Genomic DNA, 24520 nt, shown 5'->3' with positions numbered 1-24520 from the left:
TATCTGCGGCAGTCAGTGGATCATGTGGGTAGATGATAAATAAGATGTTATTCGAATATGATTGCAGCTATCTGTCAGTTGTTTTTGAGAAGCAATAAAATGTGATTAGTAGGAAATAAGGAATGACCTGGGGATATACTCTGTTTGTTCAACATGTCAGCAAAAAGATTCAGTGTCTTTTGCATGTGTTGTAAATTTATGTTTATTGCAAAATGTGAGTGTGAGATGCACTTGGGACTGCTTAGTGTTTTAGGGAAAATTTATTTAGATAACACATTTTTGTGGTCTGAATTTAAATGAGTAACACAGAATGCTGCTATAATGATGCCAGTCATCAGCTTAAAGGGCCTGAGTTGCTTATATCAATGAAAAATTAAAAATTTACTTTATAAACACAAAGAATATGGCTAATCTAGCTCTAGAAAACAAAGATTTATATCCAGCTGCATCTGATGCAGCTACCAGGTTACTAATGTTGCCCATTTTTCTATTGATGTGCCCAGCGTTGAGAATTTTGATTTCAGGAAGACATTTAAGAACTGGTTGGGGAAAACAAAATGAGGCAGATATTGATGAAGTGTCAGTGACAGTGTTCATAAAGACTAAGCAGTATTTTTTATTATCAGTTATAAAGAAACATTCTTATTCATTCTTGCTTTTCAAATGCTATACACGGAACTTCACATGTATATAACGGTATTGCTATATTTATTAATAATTATTCTTGTGATTTGAAATGTAGTACAAACAGGTAAAAACTGTTTTATTGTCATGTTTATATTGATTATAAATAGGGCCAATATAATATTATGCATATATTTAAGTCCCAGCATCATAGCATAAAATGGCTTCTTTGGCTGAAAAGTGGCTCCAAGTTTATAAATTTGGCAAATTTCATGGCACAAAGAAAAATATCTGCAAGGGAGGCCGTGTATATGTATGCCCCACTAACATGATTTATTTTGAAACTAAGAAATAAGGAAGAGCTATATTGTGTTCATGCTTAGGTCCAACTGTCCATTTAGATTTGACATTTAGATCAGTTTGCAGGGTCTTACAAAAGGAAGTGGTAGGGCATTTTTTCTTTTCTTGAACACATGGCTAGTATATTGTTGAATGTTTATGTCAACCAGTCATAGTGTAAATATCGTCCTGTATCCTTGGCACTTGTCATATGGCAGCTATCAACAATTGCTATTTTCACCTTTTAGAAGTCAATTCAGGTTTAGTGGAGATCTGATTTAAATCCAATTGATAAGCTGGTTAGATTTTATTTCCATTATTAGTGGCATTTGTGATTTTTTCAGAAAAATACATTATTGGACTTTTTGGACCTAGACATTTATGGAAAAAGCCATTTTCACACATTGATGTAAAAACCACTTCAGGTAGACAAATTACACTTTTGTAAACATGTGTGGATGTTACATATGTATCCTAAGTAAAAGTTAAGGCCGCTACACCTAATTATTCCTTTTTTTCACATTTATGGCCTCAGCCTTTTTGACAAAAACCTTGTTTGTACAGTATAGCAGAAACCAATTAATTTAGACACATATGTTGAAGGCTTAATCAGATTTCATGCCATTGTAGCAGTTTTTCTTTTTTACTTTCTCATATTATTATTTATTTGCTCTACATTGTTTTATAAACTCAAAATAATGGGTAGCAGGACATCTACCTTCTGCTTTGGACAAATTTAAAACTTATCCTAAATTTTGCAGATCTTTATTTTTCTCTATGCCATTAAAATGTTCTACATGGATTTGATCAAATGAAAGCACCACAAAAATCTGGACTTAAGAGTGAGGGACTTTCTATGTCACGCTCCTAATAAAATTTCAATTTATTCACTTTGCTAAATGTTTCCTTTCTCAAGTACCATTGTCAAAGAATGACATTTATTGTCATGGGGAAAAGAAGAGAAATGTTTTTCTTTTCAAAAACAAATCCCCACGTGTTTGACAATTTTTTTTCACATTCAGTATCGAGGCCAGAAAGATTTTCAGGTTTTGTACAAATGATGCTGATCTGCCATAAAATATGGATGAGGTTACACAAGTAGAAAAAACTTGAAGCAATTGTTTTCATAACATTTGCAACCAACTGTAATGGATGAAGTTTCTACATAATGTCCTACTGACCCATATTTCTTGACCATCTGCTCTTGTGTTTGGATGTTAGATATCAGCCAGCTGAATGATCTAAAGCCCTCTTTTGCCTCTTGTTCTTTCTCACTATCTGCAGAAAATTTGCTGATTTGAAATAAGAACAAATATAGAAACATTAATGGTGTTATATTCTCTTTTTATCTGATTTATCTAAAATATGACTGTCATTTCTAATTTTGTTTAAAAGTTTTGGCAGTGCACCTGTGGTCTTTATATGATGCACCATATATACTCACTTATAAGTTGAGCACAAAACTGCAAACTGAATAGTCCCAGATCTGTCATCCCATCATGCATTAGCAGATCTGGGTCTGTTCAGTTTGTTAGGAGTATTCAGTAGAACAAACAATATAGACTCTGATCTGCAGGCATATTATGACACAGCAGATCAGGATCTTTGTTGTTTGCAGTTTGAGTTGACTTATAAGCAAGTATATATGGTAACTGCAAAATTGGGCCCTTGGAGTGCTATCAATAATTATAATAATAATGAGGACTTTGTATAGCGCCTAATCTTTAGAATCTCTAAGCACTTTACAACATTAGACAACGCCTATAAGATAAAAAAAACAACAACATATAATGATATGATTACAAAAACAAACACCATGAAATTAGAAAACATTAAAAAACATGCTGAGAATATTTAAGGTAGGAAACATTATTAGGTCTTTAAGTTTGTTCTTGCAGTTGAAATAAGTGAGTTTTGAGAGCCCTCTTGTATGTGATCACTGTGTCTTTGTGTCTAAGTTCAGTGGGCAATTCATTCCACATTGCTGGGCCCTGGTATGCAAAAGAACGCTGTCCATATGACTTTGTTTTCATATGACTTTGTTTTCATAGTGGGAATAATGAGTATATGATTGTCAGAAGAGGAGCATAAGTATCTTGCTGGTGTGTACACATGGGTGAGGTCAGATAGGTATGTTGGACTAGAGTCCGCCAGTGAAATGTAGCACAGAGAACAAATTTTGTGTTTGATTCTGGATTGAATGGATAGCCAGTGTAGGGTACAAAGCAGCGGGGAGGTGTGCTCTGATCGTGGTACTCCAAGTATGATTCAAGCAGCTGTGTTTTGAACTTTTTGAAGTTTCTGGAGCAGATATTGAGATGAACCAGACAGAATTGAGGTACAATAGTCCAGTCTTGAAAGTACTAATGAACATACAAGTGTTTTAGTGGCATCAACTGAAAGATATTTGTGAACTGAGCTGATGCGTCTCAGCTCAAGATATGCAGCCTTGCATATGTTCATTACATGTTGGTGCAATGTGAGAGTACTGTCCAGAGTAACACCTAGGTTTCGTACTGATTGTGTGAATTTAATGTTGGTGTTGCTGATATTTATTGTTTGAGGTAAAGGATGTGAATGAGAAAGTCTTTGTGTTGTGATCAGAATGGCCTCAGTTTTATCATCATTCGTCTGCAGCTTGTTACATGTCATCCATGATTTCACATCAGAAATGCACTTCTCTACACCTTGGATGCTAGCATCAACTTCAGTTGGGTGGCTAGATTTGTATATTTGGGTGCCATCAGCGTACAATTGGTGAGACACTGAATGATGATCTATGACACTTGAGAGCAACTGAGTGTACAGAATGAAGAGGACGGGTCCAAGAACAGACCCCTGTGGAACACCACAACATAGATCATCTGGGCTGGAGTGTATTCCATTTGCAGACACAATTTGTGTCCTGTTGACCAAGTAGGACTTGAACCACAGTAAGGCTGTATCTGCCAAATACATGCTGGAGGTGGTGAAGTAATATATCATGGTCTATTGTGTCAAATGCTGCAGACACATCAAGGAGGGTGAGGACTGTAATCTTTCCGCTATCCAACGCAGAGATGTCATTAACTACTTTTAGAAGAGTAGTTTCAGTACTGTGGCAAGGGCAATATGCAGATTGTGCATTGCTAAAAAGACTGTTTGAATTCAGATGAGATACAAGCTGGGATAGAACAACCTTTTCTAAGATTTTTGATATGAATGAGAGATTAGAAACTGGGCAGTAGTTCTTTAAATAGTTATGGTCTAGTGTTGGTTTCTTCAGCAGTGGCTTTACAGTGGCAGTTTTGAAAAATGATGGGAATTCCGCGGATGAGAGAGAGGTATTAATAACATCAGTTAGTGAAGGCAATACTGGATCTAAGCACTCAAGCAGCAGTGATGATGGAATTGGATCAAGTTCACATGACTTTGGTGCACTCTTCATCAGGATCGTACATACGAAATCCATAGAGACAGGTTCAAATGCTGCTAATGGTTGCCGCTCAAATTCTGTATCCCATCTGTATGGTGACAATGAGTCAATTGAAATTGTGATGTCAAGCTTATCTCTAATGGTTTGTACTTTGTCACGGAAGAAATTTGCAAACATGTCCGGAAGGTCATCTGGAGAGAAGGTAGTTGGAAGTGGTGTAGATTTGTTCCATGACATTAGCTTGTTAGTAATCTCGAAGAGCTCTTTGCAGCTGGAACTTTCCATGATCTTAGTAGTGTAGTGGGCTGATTTCGCTGCATGGACTATATCTGTGGCATTCTTCTTAGAGGCTTCATAGATTTGCTTATGAATAGTTAGTCTGGTGAAAAGCCAAAGCCTCTCAGCTTTAAGGCGGTATCTTTTAGCAGTGTGAAGCTGGTCCCTAACACTGCTATACCATGGAGAACACTTTTTAATTGATACTCTGCACTTGGTAGCTGGTGCATGTTTGTCAAGCAATGAACGCAGGCAGTTATCGAGTTGTTCTGCGGTAGGAGGTAAGCAAGTTGTTAAGTTAGCTTGGATGTAGTGCATTAGTTTGGTTCTATTTATCATACGGAGGTTTCTCATAGTAGCAGATAAAGGTGGTGGGTTAGGGACTGATACGTCAAGATGGCATATAATGTAGAGGTGATCTGATGCAAGGTCATGGGATACCAGGGAGGACCGTAGAATGTTATCATCAGGTCTATGAAGAATCCAATCTAAAATGTGACCGTGTTTATGGGTGGGTTGGTTAACTTACTGTTTCAGGTTGAAAATATTAATGGAATCTATGAGTTTTGATGTATTTGGGTTTTCGGGACAGTCAAAGTGAAAGTTGAAATCTCCAAGAATAACCAGGTTGCCACCTATCGAATTTCCATAATCCAGGAGATTCAGAAACTGCTCCAAAAAGAGAGTCAGCCAGCTTGTTTTTTCTACTAGGAGGAGGGCAGTATAGGCAGAAAAAATGGACTGACCTTTGCTCCAGTGTGAGTGTAGTTTGGACTCATTCAAACGATGTGTGGTCAAAATTGAATGTTGTGGTGTGGTTAAGACGTTTTGTCATGGTGTTCTTTGTGATGACAGCAATTCCACCTCCGTGAGAATTACGGGGGAAACGACTTGATGGAGTAACCAGTGGATGTTAGATCCAAACACTTGGGCTCATCGCCTGATGTTTTTAGCCATGTTTCTGTCAGGAAAAATAGGTGAATATTCTGGTCATTGATAAAATTAACTATTTCTGTGCACTTTTCCGGCGGTCCTACTGACTGGGCATTGAATAATGCAATACGCAGAGGTATCTCCTGGATAGTTGACACAAAGGTTGATGAATTAATAGGGATTTGAATTAGGTTATCTAAATTAACGTTCGATTTTTTTCAAATTGTTGAGCCGAAATAAGGGAGATAACTGGAATTCTTCCTGTTCTACACCGGCCAGCTTTGAAACGTTTCTTTTTCCACTTCTGTTTACATTTTGGTAATGATGAATGTAGTCCCAGTTCGTTTAGTCTAGAGCACAATGTAGTGTGGAGAACCAAGGAGTGATCATTTAAAGCAACTAATGAGGGTCCATCGTAGCATAAACAGGTTGACTGGTGAGTATCACGTGATGGCGGTTTGTTCAAAAACAGTGGAGCAAGACAGCTGAGAAAAAGTCTAATTGCTCTCATTTCCAAAACAAGGAGATGAAGAACACATTCAAATTTAACAGCCAATACATAATGAACACAATAACGTAGATGAAAACAGGCAACAAGCACAAATATCATGAAAACAGCAATAAAAAATGGAACAGCTGCTTCAAGCCGGTTAAGCGATAGCGGCCATCTTATTTTAAAAAAAAAAAAAAAAATGGAACATATAATGAAATAGAGAAACAAGTTAACAGAAGAGAACGATGCATATTTATCCCAAGGGTATACAAGTTGTGGATGGAGGGGGTGAAAATTCTTAGTGTCTAACCCCAAGGGTATACAAGTTGTGGATGGAGGGGTGAAAATCTAAGTGTTTGAGTCCCAAGGGTATACAAGTTGTGGATGAAGGGGTGTAAATCTTAGTGTTTTAAGCTCCAATGGTATACAAGTTGGGGGTGGAGGGGTGAAAATCTAAGTGTTTGAGCCCCAGTGGTTTACAAGTTGGGGTGGCAGGGTGCAAAACTAAATATTTGAGCCCCCAAGGGTATACAAAGTGGGGGGTGGGGTGGAGAGGTGTAAATCTAAGTGTTTCAGCCCCAAGGGTATACAAAAGTTGGTTGGTGGATGACTGCAAATCTAGTCAGTTGAGCCCCAGTGGTATATATGTTTGGGATGGAGGGGTGCAAATCTAAATGTTTAGGCCCCAAGGGTATACAAGTTGCGATGGATGAGTGCAAAACTGAGTGTTTAAGTGGCACAGTTACAAACTTTAATCAATGCATATTAAAAGAGAAACAGTGAAAACACAGCAATTTTATACAGATAATGATAAATTGGTAGATACATTTTAAAGTAAAACGTACTTACCAACCTGTCTCACTGCATCCTTAAAAGTGAATCCATTACTGTTCTATCAAAGATATTCTTAAAGAAATAATATAATTGTTGCCATTTCAACATAGATCCTGATGTGTCTGAATTTATTGCCAAATAATAATCCATAACATAGATCCTGATGTGTCCAAATTCATTGCCAAATAATAATCCATAACATAGATCCTGATGTGTCTGAATTCATTGCCAAATAATCCATAACATAGATCCTGATGTGTCTGAATTCATTGCCAAATAATAATCCATAACATAGATCCTGATGTGTCCAAATTCATTGCCAAATAATAATCCATAACATAGATCCTGATGTGTCTGAATTCATTGCCAAATAATCCATAACATAGTTCCTGATGTGTCAGAATTCATTGCCAAATAATAATCCATAACATAGATCCGGATGTGTCCGGATTCAGTCCCAAACTATATTCCAAGAAAAAGATAAAGTCCAATTACAGTGTATCAAGGTCCCCAAGTGGTGTCTATGAATTTTAAACCTCTAACACTTGGACACATAGTACTTATTTCAGTGGCTACAGCATAAATAATTGTTAATGAACAAGGGGGTCATTTTATAAGGAAGGATGATGCTCACTGGTTGATTACTTGAGTGATGATTGTATGATAACACAGACAATCCACATTAGGGTTGTTTTTCTGTTTTTGTATTAAAAAATTATTAGGTAGGAAAACTTTTTAAAATCTGGTGATAAACTATAGGCAACCACAGCATTATTTGGTGCCTTGATGTGTAAAGCAGGTGACTGAACAGGCATCCATTGACTGTTGTTTACCAAATTGAGTAACAATTGCCTATAGGATGTATTGAAGACAAACACATAATGCAGTAGCTGACAATTTGAAAATATTGAAATGAAAATTCATAGTAAATTTAGTAATTCAAGAAATTTATGAAAATAATGTATCATTTCAAAGAGCCATGCCAGGATTATGCTAAATCCAAATTCATGGTGTAATGAAGTTTGTTATAGTGGAGTTTACCTGTAAGGCCAAATAAAAAATTGGGTATGGTTCTGGTTACCTGACCAAGCCTATTTTTAACTGCCAACCCTACACTTTTTTTTTAAATTTGAAAAAAAATATTTGGAGAACAAATATTTAAAAGGGGATGTAACTATAATTGAAGTTAAAGTCAGGATGCAATTGGTGCTTTTTTCTAGTTTATGCTTCATTTAAATTCCTCCATGTCAAGAAAAAAGTTTGCACCTACATACTGTAAACATTTTTCAAATGTATCCAGAACCATGCTTTTTTTTTTATTGGGTGTAATCTTTTGGAAGCTCAAATAATATCTGGTCTTTATCACATTACAATGATTCTATTCATGTACATAGTGAATTTTCTCTCAATTTTCTCTTTTGAAAAGATTATGTTGGGGTTTAGGTTGAAACTAAGATAATTATCAAATCTGCATTCAGTTTTTTAAATATTTTTAAAGGATTTTTAATTTTTAAAAATGAGTTTGCTGTCACTACTTCTCCTAAACTACTTGGAAGTTTGCCATGAAATTTTCCACATACATTCATCCCATGTTCTTGTTCATTCTAAATGACAATGGTGCTGCTCGCACCTCCAGTATGACCACTACAGTGGCCATCTTGAAAATCTTGTTATTGCTATTCCTCCTGGACATGGATGGTCATACCGGGATGGGGTTTTCGTTGTAAGACTTCTTGTGATGTCTTTTTGGTCATACTGACCAGAGGTCTAATATAGCTGCCACAGCTTGAAAATCTTCTTAAAGGGAAAGTTATTTTGACATGTGGTTTTCATCAGAAGATTTTTTTTTATGGTACCTACTTGGTCCTAAATGAAAATGACTAACCCTTAATTTGGTCACCATGGTGACTATCTTGAAAATATTGGGGTTTTCAGTAGACTTCGTATGATACATAGTTGGTCCTAAATGAAAATCATGCCAGTCGTACATCCAATATGGCTGTAATGATGGCTGTCATGAAGATATTGTTGTCACTACACCCCCTGAATTACATTATACATGGGATTTTGACCAAAAGACTTCTGATGATGTCTACTTTGTCCTAAATGAAAACTGTGCTAATATGACATCCAATTTGTCTACCACAGCAATTAGTTTGAAATCTTGTATCACTGAGGAACAATAGAGATGGTTTCAACACTCAGCAATAAAAAGGAAGAAAATGATTTCATTTTGCTTTTTGTGAAATTGTACAGCAAAAGTTACAGCAGCAGCATTAAACATTTGATATGAGTTTTTATTTCAAGTTAGCACATATTATGTCCATCAGCCATTCAGTATGGCTGCCAATACTAAAACATTAATAAAAGCTTTGTATATTAGAAAGCACAACACTAACTCATTACACTAATTTCATTACCAAATGTCCTGGCATTTGGCTTTAAGGTTTTTAAATTTCATTATGGACTTGTGTCTTGCTTCTCATGAGCTTTATATTTTTCAGGGTTAGGGATATGTTAGCTGATTCAATCAAGATAAAATCAAGGTTTGTATTCTTAATACAAATTTGCAATTCATGTTATGCAATTGGATAGATAAAAAAGTCATCTTGAATGAGAAGGTCTTAACATAAAATATTTATTTTACAGCTTTAAAATTGTAATGAGATTCATCACAAATTAGTTGTTTTCATTTTTTTTACATTTTTTGTGTGAATTTACATGATCAATGAACTTACATAAAATAGCATGCAGATATTGTATGTGCTTATCTTTATAGGAGACAGGTCTTTGTTACTAAAGTAAAATTGAAATTTAAGGAGTATTATTAAAGGTCCGACTGTATGGTCAATAACATTCTTTATGCCCCACCACAACAGTGGTTAGGCATATGGCATTACTTTTGTCCATCTGTCACACATTTGAAATTAGGTCATTTTAGGCACTGTGGTGGGCATCAGTTTTCTACAAAAGCATTTAATTCTCTTTAAGCCATAAGAGAGAGAGAAGAAAAGAGTAACTGCCAACCATCAGGTTTTTTTCCCTCCACATGAAAAATAAAATTGAATATCCACCAATATTCAGTATATCAGTTATCTAATAAAATTTATTAGAATTTAAAGAAAGTCAACATTTTCTGTTGAATTACTGTAGTTGTGTATTTTCACAATAAAATTCACATCAGCTTTTGAATTTCTTTATTGTTAAATAGTGAATTTTATTTTTATTATTGTTTTGACTCTTAGTAATGAAAATTATACCACTTGCTCACCACAAGGCCCCATTTCTGTTATAATTAAGGTGAGTAGTGTAATGGATCGCATTTCAAATTTTAGTGAAATTATATGCATAATTATAGGTTACTGCACTTGTGTGGGAAAATGTGAACGAGTATTTCAGAAAATACTGAACGACTTAGCGGAGTGAAGTATTTTTCAGGAAAAACGAGTTCATATTTTCCGCATTCAAATCCAGTAACCTGTTTATTATATGCTCATTTTGTTTAACTACCTAAGGCTTCATAATAAAAGACATTACAAGAATCAGTTTAATTGAATTTATGCTTTATTCCAAAATAAATTCACAACCATAGATTCATCAATACACAATAACAGTATTCATGTGCACATAGCTCAGCCCAGCGACCTTTTAACTTAGTCGCACACTCTACTTCAGTTTAAAAAAGAACTGTATTTTTGGTCTACTTAAAACTGAAAATTAGAGCCATATTGTGAATGAATGCACATGGATTTTGTTTCTGTGCTGATAAATATGTGCATAAATGCAAGTATATTTGTTACCATTCTTATTACCAACATAAGAAAACTTACTTATACACTGCCACTTGCATCTCGCTGTTGAAGGGACCCCATCAGTGTGTCTTTTATTGCTTGCCTGACATTGTATCAAAATACTGTCATGGGAAAATTGAAAAGCAGCTGTTGCGTGACACTCCATTTACCCAGTAGAAATAATACTTTTTCGTTGTCTTGGATTATTGGCTCTGAGGATTTTAGTTTCCTACCGAAACTCTCAGCTGCATTTTTTTTCTTGAATCTAGTATTTTCACAAACTCATAAAATGGTACATCTCTGATAGATATGTGATTGCCTTGGCCTCAGTATGCTTTTCTCTGCTGTATTTTTTTAGACCCTAGAGAGCACTTGTTATAGTCTTAACCATTCTAATTGCACAAAGATAATGAATATTCTCCTAAATAACTGTTTCAATGATCAGAATGGTATTTTCAATTATTGCATCTCACATTTGTTGTTGACATTGCAAAAATCATGTTCATTCATTTGTTTGTTTGAAAGTTGTTGTTTTTTTAGACCCTAGAGAGCACTTGTCATAGTCTTAACCATTCTAATTGCAAAAAGATAATGAATATTCTCCTAAATAACTGTTTCAATGTTGTTGACATTGTGAAAATCATGTTCATTCATTTGCTTGTTTGAAAGTTTTGTTTCTGACTCAGTGAACTTGTCCACATCATTTATTTTATCATCCATACTGTAAAATGGACGAAACAATTTGTTTAGTTCATTTAGAAACAAATTAAATCAACCAAAACCTAAAGCATCTGCTACATGAGTGTACATGGTTTGTTTACAGAGTAGTTCCTAGCACACCATACTGTCTTTAGGCACACGTGTTGTGCACGTGCTTGCAATATGAAGGTGTTCATTATCATAAAAAACTGCACAATCTGACAATGTAAAATTAAAGGAGACAAAAATGAGCATATAATAATTTATTTATAATTTACAGGTAGTCTTACTAAGAGGTTATATATTATATGGCTTCCTTGGACAGCATTATAGAAGGGGAGTACTGTATTTGTGTCATGTACTTCATGATTAGGTGGTCTCAATATGAGATGATGCTCCATGGTTCGCACGGAAATCATTATAATAGGGTGCATAATAAAGTTCATTATATGGTAATCTCTCTATGGGGCTGAATACTCCATGGTTCCCATGAACAGCATTATAATTCTCTAAGATTTCACCAAAAATAACAGAGATGTTGCCAGGGCATGTGAGTGCACAAATCATGCAAAATTTGTATGAATTTGTGCACTTAGAAAGCATTCCTGCACAAGAACTCCTGCAAATTAGTTTTAAGTCATGTAAAAATGTACTATGTAACTGTTAACCCTTAAAGTGCTTTTTGTCATAAGTCATGCTGCCAGTACAGGTCTTGTGGCACTTGGCTCAACATCTGTCTTTGGTACATTGCTCTCTTGAAACATTCTGTAGAGTCTGAATCTTGCATTTATCAAGGAAGTTTTACATATGCATGTTTCAAATATTGGTTACCTAGAAAACTCAAAGTGGCTGACTAACTACATGGTTCACGGTACATGGGACAATTTTATTACACAAATTTAATTCAACATCCACCTGTCTAATATAAAAATCTAAAAAAATGAAATAGGTCAAAAAGGTCCATATTTTTTGGAGAACTATAATAAATCAAAACACAAGAGTATCATTCACTTGACCTGGCCTGTCACTATAAGTTTATTGCAAAAGAAGTTTATGCATCCCAACCCCGAATTTCTATCTGCATTTTTCACCTCCAAAAGTAATTTTTGATGCCATGTCATGCTCATGGTGCAAACACAAGACCTTTTCCAAGGTGATAATTTTGCTGAACATTGTATGCTAAACAGGTTGATGCAATTCAGAATAGTTGCCATCCAGTCTGTTTTTGAGATATTCTACTTGCCTTGAACCCATGTGTCTGCTGTTGTGGGTGGATCACTTTGCTTCCTTGCTAACTATTGGTATTTCACTGTCTACATATTAATGGCTGAAAAAGTTATAAACTTGAGAAATGTAATGGGGCCAGTTTTCTAAACTAAACCCTGCCATCTCATCTTCAAATGAAGATTTTGTTCAGCAAATAGTGACTGATGATAGTGATGATGGCAATGATATTTTTTAAATGTATCAGATTATTGGAGCTCAGAAAGTGTCACTGGAAATACCAGAGAGTGATTTTGAATCCAAAATTGATGCTCAGTGTGAGCCCAGTGTACATGCTGGGTGGATAAAAGCAGACGACATGCTGGTCAACCACCTTCCTATCCAGCAGTATTTTGAAATTAAATGTTGAAAAGGCAGAATATTATGACTAATTAAAACACAGACAATTTAAAAGTAGAATGCAGTGTTCATTTCTCAAACAGTTCAGCTCAGAGAGATCCTGTGCTTCAGAACTATATAGTACACCCTGTTTTAAGATCAAATTAATAAATAAGAATCTAACAAGAAAGTTAAAAGTTTGGAAAAAAATTGATAAATAAGCAGACTATTACGTTGATGGACTTAAAAGCCCTAATAAAGCATTATGGAACAGATAAGAATTTTGTGAAGGTAGTGTTACAGATATCTGTATCATCTATTAAATTTATAATATAGTTTTTATTTAAGTCATTTGGGTTTATGGCAGTTTTTAAAAAAATTCTTTACTTCAGTGGCTGACTTAGTAAAATACATGTACACTGCATGAGAATTCTCATTCATAACAAGGCCAACTGCTGAGGTCAAGTCAACAACTATTTGGGTCAAGTATGCCACACATTAATTCGAATGGAGGTCACGAGACATCACTTGAAACTTGGAGTGAATTTGTCCTGTGGAGCTATCATACACACCCTAATTGTTGATTGGTTCAGTAGTTTGAGAAGGTCACTATATAATGAGAATACACACACCACTCATTCTGTACTTCAGTCTATGCCAGTTCTGTAAGAATTGTAGAGAGGAAATAGTGATTTATAGATAATATTTTTTCCTTGGATCTGGCAGAGTGGAAAATCTTTAATTTAAACAGTCAGTACCTATTAGATATGATTTTATTCAGGGACTTGAATATTTAATTAACCCTATATTAGATTGTGATACTTTCAAGGACTTCACTGAGATTCTACATTCATGTGATTGCCTTGAAATATAAAGATTCAGATTTAAAACTGACTCTTAGTGGTACTAGCACGGTAGCACTAAAACACATTAGAACTTTCATTCAGAATACCTTTGGACAGTTTCTGGATTAGTGAAAATTTGATAGTACAATTTAAAATATTCTATGAATTCATACACTGTATGTTATTTTTAATTCTTTCACTGTTTGATTTTTTATTTTATTTAAATAAATTTATATTTTGGAATATTGAAGGCTTGCTGAGTTTACCATGTAAGCCCATAGATGTTAAGTAGTCAGCAAAACACTGATCCAAAAGACAATACATATGAGCTCTGGAAGATGTATAACCATATAAAACAGTTTCCTAACTTGTTAAAGCTGGATTAGCTAGCTGTCATCTGTCCCTTCAGGCAACAGATTTTGAAAGGGAATTCTCAGAGCAGAACAATATTCATACACAGATAAAAAAAAGATTACGTCCAAAGCCAATCAACAGAATACCAGTAATGCTTATACAACTGGATGAGACATCTTTTAAGGATTTTGATTTCAGTAGAGCTCTATCAGAATGGAGCAGTAAGAAAGAAAGAGTCAAATATTTGTGATAGATAAATATTGAACTATGGTTGTTGAACCCCTCCCCCTTGTTTTCTCTTTCTTGTTTCACCTTTATTTTGGTGATAATTGGGAGTTCTCCCCGGCTCCATTTGATAAAATCCTGGCAACATCTCTGCAATAATCCTACACCAATTTCCACTTAATAGTTGCCTGATTGAGATTAAGCTTTACTGTAATTCACACTTAAAAACTTGGCTCTACTTTCTGAAATATTGTTTCATCGATTTTCTGATTAATTAACATGTTATAGCATTTTTCCACAGGGGAACCCCATCAGCGCAGAGTAATTCAATATTGGCCCTATCTGGACTGGCACTCTGCATTCACCGCTTTGCCTCGAGTCTGGACAAAGACAGCCTGAAAGAGGCAGAAAACTGTACTCAACATCTCAACCACTCCTATTGGCTGACAGTTGCCATGGAAACGCTGATGTTGCTGATGGATGTGAATTACAGTCCAAAAGGAAGTCTGTTAGGGATGTGTCAACAGGTAGACATTGATAGATAATTTAATTCTTTCTTTTTGCGATCCTTGTCGGCAAAGGTTACAAAAGTGCAAATGCCATATTTGATCCACTATTGTACCATATTTTATGTATGTCTTTGGAGGGCAAAAAAATTATAATTTTATTTTTGGTGTCAGAAAATTTATTAATTACTTCATTTTTCAGAATTGGAAAAAAAGAGAGAAAAATAAAATAGTCCAGCAATGAAATTATACCTTTGATTTATGAAGTAGAAATAGGCACTTTTTTCAATTTTTACATGGAGTTTCATAAATGAAAAACATATTACTTATCAGTTGTTGTACTTTATAATTTGTGGGCCTAGACTGGCCAAGTGGTCTAAAGCGCTCACCATTACGGATCACTGCCATCTCACCTTTGTCTGCATGGGTTCGAGTCATGGGCTCAACCAATGTGGGTATGTGAGAAAGTTTGCCAGTAGCTTCTCATGGGTCGGTGGTTCTTTTGGGGGTTTTCCTGGGTTCTTCCTCCACCATTAATACTGGCCACCATGTACAGCCTATCCTGTGCTGAAAAATGGCGTTAAACCCTACAACAACAACAACTATTTTATATATTATACATTGTTACGTATATTTGATTTAATTTATATTTGATTAAATTTAATTATTTGTTAGTTTTAAAATCTTTATTTTTAATTTCATTATATGTCAAAGTAATGTAGTTTTGTTTACTAGGAACTCAATACTTTTCCAGAAAATAGATTGACTTCGACTGTTCATTTGTAACACTTAAAGCTGACCTAGTTCCCAACCTTAATTCTGAAATCAGTGAGAGAAGTAAACAACTTTTTATTTTTATCTTATTCTTAGAGTTAAATGATTGGTTCTTGTCAGGGTCATACTGGGACTATGTGTTTTCATATGTAAATACTTCTCATAGGTTTTGGAATGTTGAGCCTCATCTGGGAATTTGTTTTGTGTTTCGAGTTACTGTAGAATCATTGTTATAGAGATTTTTGTCAGTTGGGCTTCTAAACACTTGGATGTAAAGGTGTTTCTTTTGTTGTGTCATTTTGGGAATTACATTTTAATATTATTCAAATTATTTGGATTGAAAAGGATTAATTCTTTTTCCTGGAAATATATGAGTGCTCATACAGAATTCTTGGACAAAGACATTTCATTAAATTTTATTGGGAAATTCAAACACCAGATTATTGTTTGTGAATAACACAGAACTGTAGACTTTACAACAACACAAAGGATACAGTATATGTCATTGCCTTCCATTTTGGATTTTTGTTGGGACTCGAACTTGAATTAATTAGAACATTTCATTATTAGGACTTCTAAAATTTAATTCATGGATTATTCTTGGATTATTTTTGGATTTGATTCTTAAAACTGTAAGTTTCTTATTTCTTTCATTTTTACAGTATTATTCCAGGGACATAAATTATTTGTTAAATTCTTCCAGGCTTGTTGATTTCACTGTTTGTTGTGTTACTGTTTATTCAAGCCTAAACAAGTAACATAACAATATTGGGTTGCTTATCCAAGATTTTTTAATTTTGGCTAAAATATTTCAGAAAACTTTGTTTTTTGAAATTTGAATTCCCCTAGTTTGTGAAATCTTTAGTGAAATCGGCAAGCTTTTTCTAAAATTTCATCAAAAGTGGAAACCTTTCTTTCAAGTCCCACCCAGGACCAATTAGACCTTTTCAAAAAAGATGAATTAATTCAACTTGCCAGAAAATACAATCTTTCTGAGGTAAAGGCTTCCTTAACAAAGCAAGAAATAAAAAATAGTGTGGTCCAGTACTTGGTAGAAAAGAACGTTTTGGATAAAAGTGCTTTTGTTTTGATCAGTAAGTCTGTATTAGACTCTCACATAAAAGTGAAAGAATTAGAATTAAAATACAGGATGGAATTGGAGTTGAGGAAGGTGGAACTTCAGAAAGAAAAAGAAGAAAAATAAATGCAGTTGCAATTGGAAAAAGAAAAAGAACAAATGAAATTGGAGAAAGAGAAAGAGCAAATGCATTTACAATCGGAAGAAAGAAAGAAAGAAAGACAAATGCAGTTACAATAAGAAAAAATACTGCTACAGAAAGAGCAAATGAATTTGCAATCGGAGAAGGAGAAAGAACAACTACAAAAGGAAGAAACAGAGAGATGCAAATGCAAAGAGAGAAAGAAGAGAGGGAATATTGATGTTGAATAAAAGAAATGGAGCTGGCAAGTGAAAAGCACATTCCCACTTCAAATATGAATTTAAGTTTTGATTTTGCAAAGAATATATTAAGGTTAGTTCCCACTTTTAGAGAAAAAGATGTAGACAAATATTTTCCTTATTTTGAAAAAGTTGCTGAAAATTTGAAATGGCCAAGGGAGCATTGGACTCAGTTATTACAATGTGTACTCATTAGTAAAGCTAGTGATATATTCCTGTTCACTGTCAGTTCATCAAAGTGGTGACTATGATACGGTTAAGGAATGCTTCTTAAGGAGTTAGTCCCTGAAGCTTATCGGCAAAAATTCAGAAACTATAAAAAAGAAGCTGGACAAACTCATGTCATTTGCTAGAGGAAAAGAGCAGTTATTTGATAGATGGTGCTTAGCCAAGAAAGTTGAACAAGATTATGAAAACCTCAGACAACTTGTATTACTTGAAGAATTCAAGAACTGTGTCCATAGTGACATTAAGACTTATCTTGATGAGCATCAGATCGAAACCTTGGAAAAGGCTGCCTTTGCTGCTGATGAGTATTCTTTAACTCATAAAGTTCCTTTTGTAAATAAGATTTCCACTTCAGCCTAATACAAGCCCTTCTAAATCTCGAATTGGCACAACTTCTAAAAATCAAGGTTCAGATAAGCTTGATTCAAGATCCTTGTCTCTTCCTACGTGTACCTATTGTAAGAAGAAGGGACACATTATTTCTGACTGCTACAAATTGAAAAATAGGCATCAGAATCAAGACAGACCTATTCCAAATGCTCTTATTTCTAAGAGGTCAAGGTCAAGGTTATGTATTGAAAGCAATACATTTGTTGGGTCTAATAAATCCCAGTCTGATTTTATTATGGAGAATTATGAACCATTCTTATTGAAGGGTTCTATATCACTCTTGGATGATTCGGCCAGTCCTATCCCTATTTAAATTTTAAGGGACAAAGGAGCTTCTCAGAGTCTTTTATTGTCATGTGCTTTGCCTTTTTCTGAGAAGTCTTATTCTAATAAGAGTGTTCTTATTCAGGGAGTAGAGTGCGGCTTTGTTAATGTTCCTCTCCATTGTGTAACTTTGTCATCAGACTTAGTTAAAGGACCCGTGACAGTCAGCACAGTGTCTGTTTTACCCGTTGAGGGCATTCATTTATTACTAGGCAACAACCTAGCTGGAGACAAGGTAGTGGTTAATCCACTTGTAACTGACAAGCCTTGCTTGGATCAGAAAGTCAATCCAACTGAAAAAGAATTCCCAAATTTATTCCCAGCTTGTACAGTTACCAGAGCTATGGCAAAGAAAGCTCTTGAGAATGATGTTGATGAGCAAAATATTCCTTTAGCTGACACATGTATTGGTCAGGCTTTTGATGAGGTCACTTTCACTTCTTGTTTGGATCAATCAGAAGGTATTGATCACAGTGATCCTCTTTTAACTACTCATTCTCTTTATTCTAATCAGGGTGGCAAACAACAATCCCTTGTTGTTGAACAGGAAAAAGATCCTGAGATCTCCTGTTTGTTTCAAAGGGCCATTAGTGAAACTAAAGCCACTGAAGTTCCTGTCTGTTATTTCATTAAAAATGGAATTCTTATGAGAAAATGGAGACCTCCCGAGGTACCTGCTGGTGATGAGTGGTCAATGAACTATCAAATTGTAGTTCCAAAACCTTACTGACAGGAAATACTTAGTCTGGTCTATAAATCTCCTTTGGCTGGTCATTTAGGGATTAATAAGACTTATCATAAGGTCTTGACTTACTTCTATTGGCCAAAAATCAAAAGTGATGTTGGTAAATACTGTGGATCTTGTCATACCTGTCAAATGGTAAGAAAACCCAATCAGAAAATACCCAAGGCTCATCTACAACCTATTCCTGCCTTTGACGAACCATTTAGTAGAATTATGGTAGATTGTCTTGGTCCCCTGCCTAAGACTAAGTCAGGTAACAGATTCCTGTTGACCATTATGTGTGCATCAACAAGGTTTCCAGAGACAGTTCCTCTGAGGAATATTACAACTTTAATATATAAAAAAATTCCTCAATTTGGCCTTCCCAAATCTGTCCAATTGGGTCAAGAGTCGAATTTTAGGTCTTGAACTTTCCAGCCAGTTGTGCTTGAATTTGACATTCAGTAGTTCTAGTCAAAAGTGAAATTACAGTTTGACAGAACTACAAGGGCGAGAATTTTTGAGTCTGGCAATAATGGGGTTCTGTCTCTCTTTTTCATTCTTCAAAATTTTCTTCAGATTAAATATTATGGCCCTTACAAAGTTAAGAAGAAAATAAATGAGTTAAATTATAATATTTGCTCCTGGGATCTAAATAAGTTATAGGAGTACCAGTATATTGAAAGAGATAGCCAGGTTAAACATGCAGTTAATTTAGTTGTACCTGTCCCACTCAGTGAAGATTTAAGTGAAGGAATATCATCAAATTCTACTGATATTGGAGTGACAAATCTTCAGAATTCAGAAATTATGAAAGATCTGGACCAGAAACTTTCACATTTGCAAGAGCAAGAAAAAATGAACTTGAACAGTTATTATTTCAATATGAGCACTTATTTCCAGAAGTTCCTACAAGAACGAACAAAATTTTCCATGATGTTAAAATTGTAAATTCCAAACCTGTGAAACAACACCCATGCAGGGTGAACCCTCTCAAACAGGAATACTTGATAAAAGAAATTCAGTATTTGCTGGAAAATGATTTTATAGAGCCCAGTAAAGTAGCTCGAGTTCACCATGCATACTTGTTCAAAACCAGATAAAACTTTCCGTCTGTGTACTGCTTATAGGAAAGTGAATAGTGTGACAAAAACAGATTCATTTCCATTACCAAGAATCAATGACTGTATTGATAAAATCGGAAATGCCAAGTATGTCACCAAATTTGACCTGAAAGGATTTTGGCAAATTCCACTAATGTAAAGAGCAAAGAAAATTTCGGCATTTGTGACTCCAGATGGACTTTATCAACATAAAGTACCATATTTACCGTATACAATGGGGCACCATATTTGTTGCGACACCATTAATTTATTTTAAGGTAAATTTTTGTGCACTGTATGTTCTGGGACACACTGTCTTTTTCGAGTCGTAAGTTGTGGGACACCTTTTATATCATTCGAAAATACATGTCAGAAAATGCACTCAAATGTAAATTTTATTTTAAAAAAACTTTAAAAAAGAAAACGCTTTAATAGTATTTGTTTACATTTTTCTTCCTAGATGCAAATTTGCTAAGAACAAGAGCTCAGGTAAGAATGAATCATTTGTGTATATGAGAATGATTTCAACTTTTTCTGTTCTAATTTATGCTTCAACAAAGATTTTTTATTATTAAATGCCAAGGTTTATTTGCCGTTTATGCTTTTTACACGACTTATTTTGGCAAAATAACTATTGATGAGCATAGTATAAACTATTCACTGTAATTACGTAAAAACAATGAGCCCCGAGCGGCCGAGTGGTCTAAAGTGCTCTCCATTGTGGATCACTGCCATCTCACCACTGTCTGCGTGGGTTCGAGTCTCGAATTCAGCCAGTGCGGTATGTGAGAAAGCTTGCCAGTAGCTTCTCATTGGTTAGTGGTTCTTTCCAGGGTTTTCCCGGGTTCTTCCTCCACCATTATTACTGGCCGCCATGTATAGCCTATCGTGTACTGAAAAATGGCATTAAATCCTACAACAACAACAACAACAACAGTGTAAAATCATATTCAGAGAGAGAGAGAAAGAAAGAGAGAGATACCGATAGATAGTGATGGTACAGAGTGATTGATAAACATACTAATTCCAAAACCAAACATCTTTTATTTACACAGCAGTGATATCTGACAAGTACTGCTGAACAAACTTTAATGCCACTAATATATATTTAATTTAAATCCTTCAATCTGTCCACATTTTTAATTGCCCACTCAACCTCCTCAGGCTCAAATCCATCAAATTTGTCCTTTTCACTGTCACTGCCATCACATTCAGTATCTCTTATGATATTGTCCTCACATACATTCAAGTTATTATTAATACCACAAACATTAAATGATTTTTGGATCAGATCAGATCTGGCTTGTCCTGAAATGATTTGACTGCTTTCACAATCCAGTCCAACTGGTTGTTTATCTGTACTCTTAATACGAGACATGTTGTCATTTTCCTTGGAAAATGCTGCTTTGTGAATAAAATTTGTCCAGCTTTTCCTCATGTCTAACTTGGCTGGTTTATTTACACTGAAGTCTAGTGGCTGTAGCTTGGAGGTGCATCCACCCGGAATAACTGCAGGCACTGTGTTAAACCTTCTCAAAGCATGTTTTACAGCATCTGTAATATGCGCCCAGAATGAATCCATCACAAAAAGAGATCGCTCCTTTCATGTATACTTGAGATATATCTCTTTAATCCACTGCAGCACCACCTCCTCATCAACCCAACCTTCTCCTGCACACGTACGATCCATCTTTCTGGTGCCTGAATATCTTTTAGCTCCCTCACACCACGAAAACTTATCATTGGCAGCAACACATATTCTGCAACAGAAACTGCAAGTACTGGTACTAAGGTTAGATGCTTTTTATCTGCACTAGTCGTGCGAATTCTCACATTTTTAACACCTTTCTTTTCAAAAGTTCATCCTGGAATGAGATCAAAGTACATAGGAGTTTCATCCATGTTAATTATCATCTTGTCTTTGAAATCATCTTCTTCTCTTCTTGCCTTTACGAATTCATGGAATAATTTTATTTTCTCCTCCAAATCTTATGGGAGACCCTGGGCCATCATTGTCCATTAACGTAGCACGAAGTTGTGTCACTTTAAAAAAACCTTTTGCCCAGTTCCTACTGGCTTGAAACTCAATTCCTGGATGTTCACTTGACACAGATTCTTTGGCCTAAGCACATATAGTGTCCACACTAACAGGGATCTGAAGATCGCATTAGACGAGAACCCACTTTGCAATTTTTCCATCTGACTCATTGCCATATGATACTGGTCTCCCACTTCTTGCTAAATGTCCCCAAACATTCAGCTGCTGAGAAAAATCTATTTTTGATTTTTGACCAATTTGCAGTGGTTGATTTGGGGATTTTGAAATGCCTTGCTGTTACTTGAATTCCATGCAATTTTGAGAAATTTACAACTTCCTCTGTTTGCTTTAATGTAAAACGCTTGTAATGCCCTCGCCTGACATCATCAGTTTCATAGGCATAATCTCTCTCCTGACTGGGTTCTTCAATTTCTTGTCTTTTTGCAGTTGGTTCATTTTCTTTTACATCACACTCCACCTCTCTAGAACGCTTTTTTGGTCGACCTATGGGCCTCTTAGATGAAGCTTTAGGCAACACATTCTTTTTCCATGCACGAGGCAAGGCCTCTTCACTACTTGAGTATCATACTACAAACTTATCCATAATAGCGGAGATCTATAATGTGGTTTATTTTGTGTTATTTTTATTCCATAATATATATGCTATGTATGCGATAACAATGCAAGGAATCACTTTTTGTGTATATGTGTGAGAAGTTATCGTTTCAAAATGTTCCATTGTTTCTATTTATTTTCAAAATCCCAGTGAAAACTGGTAGAAAGAAATCAAAATTGGGCCGACTTTGTATACATATGTATAGTTTCCAGAAAATCTCCATGCTAAAAGGAATCCAAAGTCTGCTTTCGGGGTCAGCTTGCTTTGTAATAAATTAACCTTTATATTTGACATTGCTTTCAAGCAATGGGGCTGATAATTCTCACTCTCTCTCTCTCTCATTCGTATGTGATTTTGCAGGATCCAGTTTTCATTCTCATAACATTAAAACCTTTGAGGACAACCAAACATGATTCATTTCTTAATATTCACGTCAATGACCAAGGTGTTGTGTTGTCTGACGAAAGCGATAACACTATGGATGCATGCGCTACTTATACGCAGTTCGTGAATATATTTTTCCTTTAATAAAATGCTAATGTCGGCCAAAAAAGTGAATAAATGATAACAGGACAAGGTTAGTTTCTTTCATTTTATTATCAAATAAGCATTTTATTTATCTATTTTATTGTAACATGCGGTGTGGCCCGGGGGTGGGTGGGTCTAAATTGAACACAATTTATTCAATTATTATTTTTTTCGTGTCCCAACATATGCAGTAAATATAGTAATGCAGTTTGGAATGAAAGGGTTGCCAAGTACTTTTCAACATTTCATGAATATGATTACCTCTGGTCTAGACAATTGTGATGCTTACATTGATGATGTCATCATCTACAACATGTGGAAAGAACATTTAGCAAAAATTCAGAAATTCTTTGACAGACTAACAGATGCAAGTTTGACAAATAATCTGTCCAAAAGTGAGTTCTGCCTTGCTAGTACAACTTTTGTAGGACATATCGTGGGACATGGACAAGTTAAACCTATAGATGCTAAGGTCAAGGCTATCTATGAATTCCCTGTGCCTATTAATAAAAAGCAACTGATGCAATTTTTTGGTATGACTGGATACTATCGGAAATTTTGTTCCAATTTTTCTATAATTGCTGAACCCCTGACAAATTTATTAAGAAAAACAAGTTTCTTTGGACTGGGAAATGTCAGGAGGCTTTTGACAAATTAAAAGCCATACTTAAAAGCATGCCAGTTCTTACAGTTCCAAATTTCAGCCAATCATTTAAATTGTCTGTTGATGCAAGTGATGTTGGAATTGGAGCAGTTTTGATTCCAGAAGATGAAAGTGGTGTTGATCGTCTAGAGTGCTATTTTTCTAAGAAATTAAATAAGCACCAAAGAAATTGTTCAACAATCAAGAAGGAATGTTTGGGTTTGATATTGGCATTACAACATTTTGAAGTTTACATTAGTTCAGCTCCTTATTTGATTATTGTGTTTAGTGACCACAACCCCCTTACTTTCATCGGCAAGATGAAAAATAAAAATCAAAGACTACTAAGCTGGAGTTTGTTGTTACAGGAATATGATATTGACATCAGGCACATCAAGAGAAAAGATAATTTAATAGCAGATGCACTTTCCCTTGTATAACAATATATTATTTCATGTACACTTTATGTAATTTGTAAGAGTTTTTTAACCTCATATATAATTAATCTTTGTCATATAAATCTTTCTTTTTCTTTATGGGAGAAAGCGTTATGTATATGTGATTTAATTTATATTTGATTTAATTTAATTGTTTATAAGTTTTAAAATCTTTATTTTTAGTTTCATTATATGTCAAAATAATGTAGTTTTGTTTACAAAGAACTCGATACTTTTCCAGAAAATAGATTGACCTCGTCTGTTCTTTTAGCTGACCTAGTTCCTGACCTTAATTCAGAAATTATTGAGAGAAGTAAACA

At 35.0% G+C, this 24520-nt stretch overlaps 1 protein-coding gene across 9 annotated transcripts in view; it reads left to right on the top strand.

Moving 5' to 3' along the window:
* LOC149801763 (focadhesin-like) overlaps nt 1-24520 on the top strand; it is a 596289-nt gene that overhangs the window by 462655 nt on the left and 109114 nt on the right. For all 9 annotated transcript variants that reach the window (XM_089956096.1, XM_089956095.1, XM_089956091.1 and 6 more), the window contains 2 exons: nt 9419-9460; nt 14732-14957. In XM_089956096.1, the coding sequence (XP_089812222.1) occupies nt 9419-9460; nt 14732-14957 (268 nt within the window). The remainder of the gene's footprint in view (nt 1-9418; nt 9461-14731; nt 14958-24520) is intronic.

Source organism: Sinohyriopsis cumingii, chromosome 4 (genome assembly GCF_028554795.1).
Source record: "Sinohyriopsis cumingii isolate HCF-2022 chromosome 4, ASM2855479v2, whole genome shotgun sequence".
Lineage (NCBI taxonomy): Eukaryota > Metazoa > Mollusca > Bivalvia > Unionida > Unionidae > Sinohyriopsis > Sinohyriopsis cumingii.
Note: the sequence above shows the minus strand (reverse complement) of the source record. Positions and strands in the feature narration are given on the sequence as shown.